This window comes from Salvelinus alpinus, chromosome 7 (genome assembly GCF_045679555.1).
Source record: "Salvelinus alpinus chromosome 7, SLU_Salpinus.1, whole genome shotgun sequence".
Taxonomy (NCBI): domain Eukaryota; kingdom Metazoa; phylum Chordata; class Actinopteri; order Salmoniformes; family Salmonidae; genus Salvelinus; species Salvelinus alpinus.
Genome location: NC_092092.1, coordinates 69,990,404 through 70,004,768, shown reverse-complemented (window position 1 = coordinate 70,004,768; position 14,365 = coordinate 69,990,404). Strand labels below are relative to the sequence as shown.

Below are 14,365 nucleotides of genomic sequence, written 5' to 3'. Positions count from 1 at the left end.
GAATGGGCATGTTGATCAACAACATTTTGATCAATTGGGTAGCTAGAATGCTACATTACAGGTGCATGGTTTGAAGAAACTGCTTGGTAATTGACGTTGCCATTTTCCATATTCATAGTGAGGGGAATATCATGCAGTGCCCCGCATTGCGTTTAGCCTACATGGTTTTATGGCGATGACAGATTCTATCCAAAATGGGCGGTACATCAGGTTTTCCCCTCATTTGATTCGTTATTCAGTCCTACAACCAGCTCCGCACGTCCTGCAGTGGTTTTGCGGAAGATCTACTGTACGTAGGTTGCTAGGTGGTCTGCTGTTAAAGAGGTGAAACTCATTTTAGGTGACAGAGTCTAGCAAAAACAAGAATATTGTCGGAGAAAAAGCGGGTCGTGATCTAAACGACGAAACGGACATGGCGTCAAGCAGCCCCTGTGTTGTGGTAAGTCTTGCAATGCTGATTCAACTGGGTGTTCATATTGCGAACTCAGCATAACTGCTATTTCGAGTCAAAGAGGAATGGGTCGTAACTAGTTTTTTTTAACGGAAATACGCGCCATTCGCCCCTGTAAATGTACATTTTCAGAATAATTACGATGTCCTTTATGTGTTCATTTTTAATGCTTCAAACGTGTCATCGCACGCTCACTTTAAAAATCACTCATGTCATCTCAACAACAAAAATAGCTGTCTAGCTACATAACTAAACGCGGCCTGGGGCGTCGCACGCGTGCTAACACGCATGGCACATGTTATACTTGTTATACCATACCACTAATCTTGTTTCATACAGTAGGACGAATATACAGATACATATTCAATTGACCAATAATAGCGCTAGAGTAGTTTTCTTTAAAATACGAACAAAATGCAAGTTATATCTAACTTCGAAACGAATATATATGCATGCCATATGGGGCGGGATATTGCTTGTCTCTCCAACCAATACATTTTTGGGGGTTCAGTCCTGTCACCCAGAGTAGTTTATTTTTGGAAAACGACAGCCTACAGGCTTTTGGGGATTACTGCTGTACTGCAACCAGCATGATATCCTCATTTCACTGGTATGCATTTTATCATTATATTTCTCCATATATTTACAGAAGTACAAGAAGATGTAAATTGCAGAAGAACACATTTTGCTTTTGTAGCCATTTCCAACAGAATAACACATTTTATTGCCTATGTCAGTATAGCATTTCTTTTTGCTATCAAACTTGCCCTGTCTGTAGTCTGGGAGTCACATGCTGGCAGTTGCTTATCGATTGATGACACAGACAACATGCTGAATGCAGCAGGTTTTGCAGACATGGCTTGGAGAGTCAGTCAGTCTGTAGGGACTGGAGAAACTACAGTGTTACATTCACCCCTACTGCTGATAAGTGGGCCCTTGTTTAAAAGAGATAGGTAAGAGAGGGCCACTGTGGGGAGGAATGCCTCACTCCATCTTTAGATAGGAATTATTGTATCATAACAACACACCTTGCTTTCACAACGGTTACAAAGTACATTTCTCTACACTAGTACATTTACATTTAAGTCATTTAGCAGACGCTCTTATCCAGAGCGACTTACAAATTGGTGCATTCACCTTATGATATCCAGTGGAAAAACCACTTTACAATAGTGCATCTAACTCTTAAGGGGGGGGGGGGGGGGGGGTTAGAAGGATTACTTTATCCTATCCTAGGTATTCCTTAAAGAGGTGCGGTTTCAGGTGTCTCCGGAAGGTGGTGATTGACTCCGCTGACCTGGCGTCGTGAGGGAGTTTGTTCCACCATTGGGGTGCCAGAGCAGCGAACAGTTTTGACTGGGCTGAGCGGGAACTGTACTTCCTCAGAGGTAGGGAGGCGAGCAGGCCAGAGGTGGATGAACGCAGTGCCCTTGTTTGGGTGTAGGGCCTGATCAGAGCCTGAAGGTACGGAGGTGCCGTTCCCCTCACAGCTCCGTAGGCAAGCACCATGGTCTTGTAGCGGATGCGAGTACAAGCTTACATTCAGGTCAACTTATGATTCATAGCTTGATTGTTATGTCGTCTTTTGGAGGGCTCTTTTTGGTTTAATAATAACTCGATTGCACATTTGCGATTATGGTGCTACATAGTAAGACCTGATGTGATGTGCTGTTGGTAGAGCTATAAGATAGTTTGAGGGAACTGTTCCCCTGTTCTCCCACCAGCTGAACCCAGTACAGCAGCACCTGTAGTAGACAGCAGGTGGGAGGAAGACTGCTGTAGGATCTGTAGTCCCCAGACAACTGCCTAGTACCTGCATGGCTCACTATCAGTCCTTATTTCTCTGCACGTGAACTTCATCTGTTCTGAGCCAAATCGCATGAGTACATAGGAATATATTTCAGTTGGACTGGCATGGGAAGGAGAACACACAGTTGTCCCAGGTCAGAAAATGTGAGGACATGTCTCATAGGATTATCCACAGTGCATGTAGCTTAGGCCTACATGTAACTACATTGTTATAATAAGTAACCCTTTTATGTCGTCTTACAGAGTGTGTAAATGTCAGCCAGGGGCCAGGGCAGGCGAGAGACCCGTGATCACACCCCAATCCCTGGGCACCTCTGGGCCTGGTCTGGTGGCCACTCTGCTGTCACATGACTCTGATGAAGCTCTCTGTGCATCCCAAATGGCACCCTATTCCATATAAAAGTACTGCACTATATAGGGAAAGGGTGCCATTTGGGACACACATCCCGCTCTCTGGATTCAAGTGCAGGGCTGTTGACCCCTCAGTAGGAAATTAGATTTGAAAACATATGGGGTATATCGCTTCCAGGATTAGTATGGCATCTCTGAAAAGAGGCAGTGTTTATATAAATTGAGAGACTTCTTCGCAGAGTAATCTTGTATTAGTTCAAAGTCGATGCCAGGGACGAACAGTGGAGTCTTTAATAGAAGCTGGGGGGTGCGTTAGATGACTGCATGATTGGAGTGGACTGATTCCTCTTTCCTAGAATTGGGGCTGGCAATGTGTGTTTTGCTCTCACCTGCCTCGGTCAGTATTGAGTGGAGGCTGCAGCTGCGGCAGCAAGTGTGGGAGTGATTTGCTCTGCCAGAAGTCAGTTGCACCAGTGATACCAGCCAGAGGGGAGGGTGCGTTGTGATAGTTGTAAAGTGAACAACCTTTAGTGTCTTCACCTCTATTCCCACTGCCCTACTTCTCTCTGTGTCCCGTTTAGATAACGCCCCTGTGATTTCTTTAACCCTTCCCTGCTGCATCATAGCAGTTCCACATCACAGGCACGGCATTGATCAGGTAGATTGTCAGCATGTGATCTATGTTCCAGATCAGCGATGATGAGCAGGGATATGATCTGGACCTCTTCTGCATCCCAAAGCACTATGCTGATGACCTGGACCGGGTCTACATCCCACATGGACTCATCCTTGACAGGTGGGTTGTTACTGGCAGTGTGGTCTTAATAATTTATCCTCTACAGGATCGGTGGGTCCCCCGCGGGACGGTTGAGCTAATGTGATTTAACATGAGGTTGTCAGTAACAAGAACATTTCCCAGGACATGGACATATCTGATATTGACAGAAAGCTTAAATTCTTGTTAATCTAACTGCACAATACCATGCTATTGTTTGAGGAGAGTGCACAGTTATAAACTTGAAAATGTATTTATAAACCAATTAGGTACATTTGGGCAGTCTTGAGACAAAATGTTGAACATAAATGCAATGGTTCATTGAATCAGTCTAAAACTGTGCACATACACTGCTGCCACCTAGTGGCCAAAATCTAAATTGTGCCTTTGGCTGGAATAATACATTATGGCCTTAATCTTGCATTTCAAAGATGATGGTTGTTAGGTTCTTATTTTTCAGAGTAAATAACCCACGGGCACTAGAGAAGCTTTAACTTTAAGCTCTAACTAAAGAGGGTAACAGGATTCCTAACATTTATTACTCTCTTAAGAGAATCTGTCCCCACCTCCTGACCTCAACCCCTCTTTCATCTAATACACAGATGTCCATCTGTCTTTCCTCAGAGACATAAAACCCAGTCTCTTTCATTTCCTATCATTGATTTACTATCTCAATGATCACAGTTTAGCCGATTCCAACAGTCCTTCCTCTTGAACAATAGCGACCTAATGTTCACTTTACATAAACTTGGAAATTACTTAAATGGATAAACAATAATAAAACATGAATAGAAAATAACTAACAAATGATTATAAAACATGAATTAAACAAACAAACAAATGAACAAACATTCACCGCAAGGTGTACAAATTCAGAGACTTATGGCCTCCGAACTATGATCACACAACAAAATGCCATTCCAGCTGAATCTGCGGTCTCCTTCAATGGCAGAGGGAGCAGCTTTTAGTTTCTCCACTTTCCCCTTCTGTTCCTAAGAGAGTGATAGCACAAGACTTGGAATGCAAAAAAAAAAACATAAAACATAACAGTATTAACAATGTGATAAGCTATGCATATTTATATATGCATGAAAACCAAAGTCTGAAACCATGACAATTCCCACTCTCTTCACCTGACTCTATGCCTCCAGGATAATTTCCTGCTGGGTTCCACAAAATTGAAACCTCTAAAAGCTTCCTCATGCTTTCACCCAGTCTTCCCCTTTAGGCCCCAGGTTCCGAGAGGTGTTCCCAAGTCATGTCATTTTCACTTTGTTCCCCATCTTCTCCATTTCACCTGATAGGCACCAACACCTGATATGCAAGTGTCTATCCCTAATCCACGTTCCATCCTCTTGAGGTATCTCAGCACTGTATCTGCTTTCACATCAATGCCTTCAACATTTTGTTCACAGTACCCCTCTATCCTCTATCATATGATGTATTAACCCGTAAAGCAGCTAAACCCCAATCCAACTATGATGTTTATAGTAGTTCCCAGACCCAACCCATCTATGTCTTACAATGGAATCTAGTCTCTCGCTCCGCTTCCTGTGTCATGGTGTCTTCACTCATCCATTATGCAGTTGGACCTCACTTCACGTGAAAACTATGCACCCCCCAAGGAGAGACATGACGATCTTAACCACAGCAGGTACTGTACGGAGTAGTGTCTCTCAAACCAATGCTGTTCCAACACCCCCGCCTGGTGTCTCTTGATGTACACTCAATCTCCAGAATTCAGCCTGTGTCCTTGGTTATATCTTGGTTCCACCTGAGGATATGCACACTGCAACACATGGGTTATTTCCTGACAACATCATTTGTGATATTTGAATAATCACATCCCCTGTCCTCCCATTGGTCCCCCAGTTACCAGTAACCAATCCATGTGACATGAGTCGTCATAAACTGATATCCCAACAATGCTACTAAAGTAACCACTGCTACTTCCAACATGGCCATGACTATTGTCTCACAATATCCCTCATTTACGCAGTAGTCCCATTACATGCTATCAATATAGCATTCTACGCTTCTACTACTGCTCCTGTTACTGTCCCTACAGCGACTGCTGTGAGAATAGCTATTGCTCGGAATTTGTCTCCTGCTCTCCTATTGTCTTCGTGTTTTACTGATAAGTCTAGGACTGAACCTTTCAGATACCCCCTACCTGTTTCCCAGTTTATCCCTTGGTCTCTAGCCACCAACATCTCCAATGACCTCCTGTATTCTGCTACAGTTGGTACGTGCGGATAATACATCCCTGTGCTCAAGTTAGGTACACATCGCTCATCCCAAGGCCGATCTACCCCCCACCCGTTTGTAAACACCTTTGTTAACATGTAGACTTTGGGCCCCAACAGTTGATAAGCAGCCACCTTCTGACACTTACCATTTACCGTGGTTCGGTCCCAATCTACTGGGAGGTATGTCAAATGTTTACTATCTGTCAGAAATGGGGGAGAGATTAGTGGCGTTGGAAGAGTATCCAACTGTACAAAAACTCTGAGTCACATGTCTCTTAATCACACTCTGCAGGAGATGTGATTATCACAGCAAACTTTCCTTCTGGCGATGTGGCCTCCTGTATACAGGGATCGGTTGCTATTCTTTTAAGTGTTATGCCTTCTGTGACAAACTCATTACTGAAAGTTGACAACAGTGTCTGAAATAACAACACTATCTCTGCTACTTTCACCATTATCTGTGTAACGTTCAATTAAATCCCCATATTGTGTACAGTTAGCTGCTCTCCTTCTATGAGCTATCTCCTGTAACAATATTCGGTCTCTGGGAATGATACTCCTATATCATTACATCTAACCCATAGCACACTATGCTCCTAATGCATTTTCTACATTTTACAAACCTACTAACACATTCTCAAATCAGTTAGTCAATTTACATCATTACCTTCTCTGGAACAATGAACACCCTCATGTTCCACGAAACCTAAAAACATATTGACTTGAAAAGAAAAGAGAAACAAAGTACATGTTTAATAACTCAGCACCACTCATTGATGCGATGTAACATAAAAAACTCTTAATACAGAGCATTAATGAGTTCGTCCCAAGCTATCATCCAGTCAGTCTCCCAAACAAACCACCTCCCCTCAGGATGACACTTGGAGATAAGTTTCTGGAGACTCTCGGCCACATAAATGTTAGCAGCGCCCTCCACCCCTCATCGTGCTTTAGCAATTCTCTCTCGCTGTATCCCAATCACAATTAAAACATTTTATAAATTATCCAAACCGAATTTAGAATGACTGACCTCAGTTCTTACTTTGAGTCTAGTGCTCAAATTCCAGTTTGCCAACTTAGCACAGATCATCCCTGTTAAAACACACATTTATAAACAACCTTTTATTGCCGGTCATAACTCTTCTCATTACAGCCCCCCTTTTCCCTGTTTTCCTGTCAAGAGTGGCCTGGTAAAGAACGATCAGTATCTCAATGCATTTTCAGTTTAAATAGTCAGCAGGGCGTATACCACCACCCCACTTCCCCCCTGTACTTCACCCGGCACTTATCATTCTAGCGTGTCTTCTTCAGATATCGTTTACAGTTAATTTTCCCAAAGGCACATGTAACTTTTGCCTGTCACACTTCATGGCCCTTGATAATGTCCCGATTTTAATATCCAAGTAGATACTTCCGTTTCTCCCACCTGAGCTTGTTCTTTCTCTCCACGCTCACTCCACACGCGCTCTCAGCACCCCAGCCCTGGTTTTGGTTCGGACTCAGATAGGAGTGGTAAAAGTCACTGTCTCTCAGCACCCCGGCCCTGGTTTTGGTTCGGACTCAGATAGGAGTGGTAAAAGTCACTGTCTCTCAGCACCCCGGCCCTGGTTTTGGTTCGGCCTCAGATAGGAGTGGTAAAAGTCACTGTCTCTCAGCACCCCGGCCCTGGTTTTGGTTCGGACTCAGATAGGAGTGGTAAAAGTCACTGTCTCTTATAGCACGCCTTCATCGCTCTTTCTTCAGCCGGTTAGGGAGGGTTTTCATCGCTCTTTCTTCAGCCGGTTAGGGAGGGTTTTGAGCTTCACACACTGTCTATGGTCAAATTATTTCTACCATGCATTGAAACACGATCTGACGTCACCCTCCATGATAACTGTTGTTATGATCTGTGCTTTTTTGAGGTTACGTTCATTACATTTCTGTTTCAGGAAACTAGACAAACATTGACTCTCTGACGAATTATGACATTAACCTTTTCTTAATAACATCTCTACGACAAATATCAAAAAGCATAACATAATGTTACGACCGGTCGTTACACAATGGACTTATATAATTAAACTCAGGCTCTCCAGGTCCGTATCCCCTAATTAGTTCAGCCAACGATTCTCATCTCCCCAAGATGTCAAAATGAGTGGAAACAGATATAGGAACTAGCCTACCTTGTTTGTTGTGCCGGCTCCTGTGCCACTGATCTGGTCTCTTTGGTTTGACTACAAATCGTGGTGAACTTGCTCGCAGCGCCATCTGTTAGGTTCTTATTTTTCCGAGTAAATAACCCACGGGCACTAGAGAAGCTTTAACTAAGTTTAATTCTATCCCAAAGGTTCTGTACAGCTGTAATCAGAATGCAAAACATTTCTCACATCACAGTTATATACATCCCACTTAAGACACTCCCCTTTCTCTCCAATCCTTACATTTTATGGCTCTACAGGAAGCTAATAAAGAGGGTAACAGGATTCCTAACATTTATTACTCTCTTAAGAGAATCTGTCCCCACCTCCTGACCTCAACCCCTCTTTCATCTAATACACAGATGTCCATCTGTCTTTCCTCAGAGACATAAAACCCAGTCTCTTTAATTTCCTATCATTGATTTACTATCTCAATGATCAAAGTTTAGCGGATTCCAACATGGTACAAAAAAAAAACTAAAAAAACGCATGTTTTTTTCTTTGTATTATCTTTTACCAGATCAAATGTGTTATATTATCCTACATTAATTTCACATTTCCACAAACTTCAAAGTGTTTCCTTTCAAATGGTATCAAGAATATGCATATCCTTGCTTCAGGTCCTGAGCTACAGGCCGTTAGATTTGGGTATGTCATTTTAGTCGAAATTGGAAACAAAGGGTCAGATCCATAGATGTTGCTATGAAAGAACATGTCAACTAAGCTTAAATTGCAATACATATTCAAGCTGGCCCTTTTTAAATTATTTTTACATTTTTGCCTATGTTAGTTATTTTACTATGTTAGTTATTTTACTATGTTAGTTATTTTACTCATTCAGCCTATGTTACTTGTTTACACAAGGATTTAGAGTTGAGCATGTTATCTTCCTTTACTGAACTTGTCACTGGATAGCCACAAACTCTTTTATAATCAAATCAATTAACTGATCACATCCACGTGAGGCTGGCAGTTCAGTTTAGTTACGAAGGGGTTCTTCGGCTGTCCCCATAGGATAACTCTTTTTGGTTCCAGGCAGAACTCTTCTAGGTTTCATGTAGAACCCTCTGTGTAAAGGGTTCTACCTGGAACCTAAAATGGTTCTTCCATTGAGACAGTCGAAGAACCCTTATAGGTTCTAGATAGCACCTTTTTTTCTAAGAGTGTAGCCCCTTATTCAAACAGACATAGGAAACAGGAACCAGTGCCGACTGACCACCCTCTCTCTCCCTGTCTACAGGACAGAGAGGCTAGCCAGGGAGATTATGAAGGACATGGGGGGGCACCATATCGTGGCCCTCTGCGTGCTCAAGGGGGGTTACAAGTTCTTTGCAGACCTGTTGGACTACATCAAGGCCCTAAACCGTAACAGCGACCGCTCCATTCCTATGACAGTGGACTTCATCCGCCTCAAGAGCTATTGCGTAAGGCTCACTCTTCGCTCAGTTCTTCAAATTTGTGTCCCAAATGGCACCATATTCCCTTTTAAGTGCATGCCCTGCAGGGGCCCTGGTCAAAAGTAGTCACAAGTAGTGCACTATAAAGGGAATAGGAGCCATTTGGAAGGTAGTTCATGAGTTATTACTATTTTATTATAGATGTTAGAAGTATTTAGCGTTTATGTTATTGTTATTCAATTTATTTATTACAGGCATTGCCAAAAACGGCATAATGGAAAGAATATAATATTTTATTCAGTCCATTGGTTTCACAGTTACACCTAAGCTTTCATTTGACCTTTGAGCCAAATGTCAACATGCACTACCTTAAACTTGTTTTGACTGGCAATCCCCTAGGCTCGTATCCACAATAAATGCTTACTTGGTAAATACTAAGACTGGCTGTTATTAGTACTACATTTCCATTATTTCCATCTGTATTTGTACACACACACACACACACACACACACACACACTCAGCTGCTTGATATAATACATTAAGAAGCAGCTCTAGCAGCTCTTTGTTTATGGATTCTTACTGCTAGACACTAGATGTCAATAACAGCAGACCTGTCCTGACAAAGTCCCCTATCCCTGTTCACCTGTTTATTACATGTCTACACAGAATGACCAATCTACAGGTGAAATCAAAGTCATTGGAGGGGATGACCTGTCTACGCTGACAGGGAAGGTAAAGAAATCTTTTCAACTGACCTTTTCTATAGATATGTCTGTCAAACATTCCTCAGTTATTTAGTTTGAACTTTCTTAAAGGGAAACTTTGGAGGAGCAACTATAAGCATAGAAAGTTAAAAATAAGGCCACGTGTAAAAATAAATATATATATGTATATTTTTTTACTTTGACATAAAAGTTTTGAAGGGGTTCTCATGCAGTCTAAAGTACAAGAGGGTATAACTATAATGGCTGCAGGGTTCACCAGGATACATCCAAGGTCACATTTCTAAATGGGTTCTGGAGTAACTTTTATATTTGATAAAGGCTAACAGTTACACTCTGCCATCTCTGCCTCTTGTTTTTACACAGAATGTCCTGATTGTGGAGGTATGTTATGACTACTTCTATCTCATTGTTAAGTTAAACCTTTTGCTATGTCAGCATTATAGACATTTGGCAGCGACACTCACTGTTGTGTCATTTTTAGGACATTATTGACACAGGAAAGACCATGAAGACCTTGCTGCAACTTCTCAAACAGTACAACCCAAAAATGGTCAAAGTTGCAAGGTAAAGTAATCCCCAAGTCTCTATCTTACATTGCAGTGTTATAAAAAGTTAAATATTTGTCCATACATCTTTGATGTAAATGTAGAATCAAGCAAAGGCACCGTACAGTGCAACTTACTTCTGCTTACAGAGAAGTTATATGGAAACCTCCAACTGTCATGTTTTCCTTTGTATTTTAATTCTCTAACACCATTAGTCACATGACCAACTTCCTGGTTTGTGCTTTCAGTTTGTTGGTGAAGAGGACACCAAGGAGTGTTGGCTACACACCAGACTGTGAGTTCACTTCAACACTGCTAAATGGCTTTCAGTGAATCATCTTAATCAATAGTCTGAGGCATTGTGCTGTCACACATACATTAACTATAATGAAGACCGATACAGGGCATCCAGAAAGTATTCAGACCCCTTTTTTCACATTTTGTTACGTTACAGCCTTGTTTTTAAAAAGGATTAAATAAAAACATTTCCTCAACCTACACACAATACCCCTTAATGACAAAGTGAAAACAGGTTTTTAGAAATGATCCTTTCCTATGAGACTAGAAATTGAGCTCAGGTGCACCCTGTTTCCATTGATCAGCCTTACGATGGTTCTACTACTTGATTGGAATCCACCTGTGGTAAATTCTATTGATTGGACATGATTTGGAAAGGTACACAGCTGTCTATATAAGGTCCCACAGTTGACGGTGCATGTCAGCAAAAACCAAGCAATGAGGTCGAAGGAATTGTCTGAAGAGCTCTGAGACAGGATTGTGTCGGGGCACAGATCTGAGGAAGGGTACCAACATTTCTGCTGCATTGAAGGTCCCCAAGAACACAGTGGCCTCCATCATTCTTAAATGGAAGAAGTTTGGAACCACCAAGACTCTTCCTAGAGCTGGCCGCCCGGCCAAACTGAACAATCGCGGGAGAAGCGCCTTGGTCAGAAAGGTGACCAAGAACCCGATGGTCACTCTGACAGAGCTCCAGAGTTCCTCTGTGGACATCAGAGAACCTCCCAGAAGGACAACCATCTCTGTAGCACTTCACTAATCAGGCCTTTTTGGTAGAGGGGCCAGCCAAAGGAGTTTGCCAAAAGGCATCTAAAGGACTCTCAGACCATGAGAAACTAAATTCTCTGGTCTGATGAAACCAAGATTGAACTATTTGGCCTGATTGCCAAACGTCACATCTGGAGGAAACCTGACACCATCCCTACGGTGAAGCTTTAGTGGTGGCAGCATCATGCTGTGGGGATGTTTTTCAGTGGCAGGGACTGGGAGACTAGTCAGGATCGAGGGAAATATGAACAGAGCAAAGTACAGCGAGATCCTTGATGAAAACCTGCTCCAGATGGCTCAGGACCTCAGACTGGGGCTGAAAATTTACCATCCAACAGGACAACAACCCTAGGCACACAGCCAACACAACGCAGGATGGGCTTTGGGACAAGTCTCTGAATGTCCTTGAGTGGCCAGCCAGAGCCCGGACTTGAACCCGATCGAACATCTTTGGAGTGACCTGAAAATAGCTGTGCAGCGACGCTCCCTATCCAACCTGACAGAGCTTGAGAGGATCTGCAGAAAAGAATGGGAGAAACTCCCCAAATACAGGTTTGCCATGCTTGTAGCGTCATACCCAAGAAGACTCGAGGCTGTAATCACTGCCAAAGGTGCTTCAACAAAGTACTGAGTAAATGTGATATTTCTGTTTTATTTTTTTTATAAATTTGCTAAAATTACTAAAAACCTGTTTTTGCTTTGTGTGTAGATTTGAGGGTAAAAACAATTGAATCAATTTTAGAATAAGGCTGTAACATAAAATGTAGAAAAAGTCAAGGAGTTTGAATACTTTCCGAAAGCACTGTATCTAACCATCTGATTAAATAGAGGTTCTAGGCCCATTTAAGGGAAATAGTCTGAGACACATGTTTATAAAAAAAAAAATAAAAAAAAGAAAATGAGCCAAGTTTATTAAAGGAGTAGGGTGTAAGGTCAAACGACATACTCCAGGTGGCAGAATGCACCCTTTCAGTTTGTTTACCAACTCAGAGAAGTAGAACTACTTGGAAGCCTGTGCACTCAGACACCATAAATGGGACAGAAACAACATTGCAATTACTATACAACTCTATGCTCTTTACTGAAAAACACTAAAGGGTGCTTTTTATACCTTTCACATGTTCAACACCAATTAGGGTCCCCTGAGAAACATGGACGAAAACTATGGTTCCACCCTGTCACACTTACTTCATTTGTTTATTTTTCAGTCATAGGATTTGAGGTTCCAGACAAATTTGTGGTGGGATATGCGCTAGACTACAACGAGTACTTCAGAGATTTAAATGTAAGTATTTTTTAACAGATTTTCTCAGCTAGATAAACGATGTTGAGTAAAACGGTCTCATTGGTTCCTTTCTGTTTGCTTTCCAGCACATCTGTGTCATTAGTGAAACGGGGAAGGAAAAATACAAGGCCTGAAGAGGACAGCCCTTCCTCTAGTTGTCTATCATTCTTTTTTATGTTGCTTTCATTTTATACATCTGATTTATATATATTTTTGGTCAGGAAAAACAAATTAAGAGTGCAGCTCACTTAACTCTTGCTCACACACATGTGCATGTTCTGCTCAGGGTCCCTGAGGAGGTGTATACACACACTTACATTGCCCCTCAGATTTGCAAAGCCCCTCTCTCAACCCCCACATGCTGTGCTGCACTCTAGAAACCACACACACTTTAAAGTGTCAAGATTGAACATTTCTGAGGTGTGACATTGCCTTGGACATATTGGTATGTGTGAGTCCATGTGCATGCTGTCATCGCTTTCAATAAATATAACATTTGCTTGCCCTGTTATAATGATCAATACCCAGAGTTTATTTTTTTGTAGATTAGTAATTTATTGAGAAAAATTCTGCTACGGTAGCAGGAAGTAGAACAAACATTTAGTCATCATATTGTCAAAATTACTTAAGATTTAAATTATTTTCCATTTCACAAAACTTGATTTTAGCTTGACATTGATTTGAAAGTTTGTACGTCACTTGAAGACCGAATTCCTTTACTTATACATAATAGTTTCAGTGGTATGGACAAAGGAAGGAGCAGGTATCCTAATACATTACATATTCTTTTTTGCATAGTTTTCCCCCCAAAATGGAAGTGTTCCATCAGTAGTACTGTAATATAAACTGAGTATTGAATGTGGTTCAATATTATGATCATTTATGCATATCTGCTTTTATAAATATGTATTTTAAGCTTCCATCTACTGTATGACAATGATTCATGCAATCACAATGTTTTTCTCTTTACCCTCCCAACCATTAAACTCTGCTCCATCCCCTCATGACTCCTGATTTCCCCCCAAAAGGTTTGCTTGTGGTACCAAATAATTAAGTTAAATATAAATTATACCACTATTTTTATTTAATTTAAATAGGCAAGTCAGTTAAGAACAAATTCTTATTTACAATGACCTACACTGGCCAAACCCGGACGACAGTGGGCCAATTGTGCGCTGCCCTATAGGACTCCCAATCAGCCGGTTGTGATACAGCCGTCACCGCTGTCATAGAGGCATTCTCCCCGGCGTTGGCACTGGAAATCAACTGTCTTCTGTGGAGTTGTGTCAGCAAAATCAAAACCTACAAGAGCAATATGTGCAGTGGTGGAAAAAGTCCCCAACTGTCATACGGGAGTCAAGATGCCTTAATAGAAATTTGAAAGTTACCCAGTAAAATACTACTTGAGTTAAGTATATTTAAAACCAAATACTTTAAGTATCAAAAGTAAAAGTATGAAACATTTCAAATTCCTTATATTATGCAAACCAGAGAACAATTTTCTTGTTTTTTAAATTTACGGATAGCCAGGGGC

The 14,365-nt window shown here is 41.6% G+C and overlaps 1 protein-coding gene across 1 annotated transcript; it reads left to right on the top strand.

The window, feature by feature from the left end:
• The first annotated feature begins 218 nt into the window (after nucleotides 1–218).
• hprt1 (hypoxanthine phosphoribosyltransferase 1) lies at nucleotides 219–13,831 on the top strand. The gene is made up of 9 exons (XM_071411551.1): nucleotides 219–439; nucleotides 3,301–3,407; nucleotides 9,053–9,236; nucleotides 9,878–9,943; nucleotides 10,300–10,317; nucleotides 10,418–10,500; nucleotides 10,730–10,776; nucleotides 12,755–12,831; nucleotides 12,918–13,831. Exons 1-9 carry the CDS (start codon nucleotides 413–415, stop codon nucleotides 12,963–12,965), a joined length of 657 nt encoding a protein of 218 aa, XP_071267652.1. The 5' UTR covers nucleotides 219–412; the 3' UTR covers nucleotides 12,966–13,831.
• Nucleotides 13,832–14,365: the final 534 nt, after the last annotated feature.

Coding starts and splice junctions, on each gene's coding strand:
- hprt1 (XM_071411551.1), top strand. CDS start 413: ATGGCGTCAAGCAGCCCCTGTGTTGTG. Junction 440..3,300: donor CAAGCAGCCCCTGTGTTGTG/GTAAGTCTTGCA, acceptor TCTATGTTCCAG/ATCAGCGATGATGAGCAGGG. Junction 10,501..10,729: donor AAAATGGTCAAAGTTGCAAG/GTAAAGTAATCC, acceptor TTGTGCTTTCAG/TTTGTTGGTGAAGAGGACAC.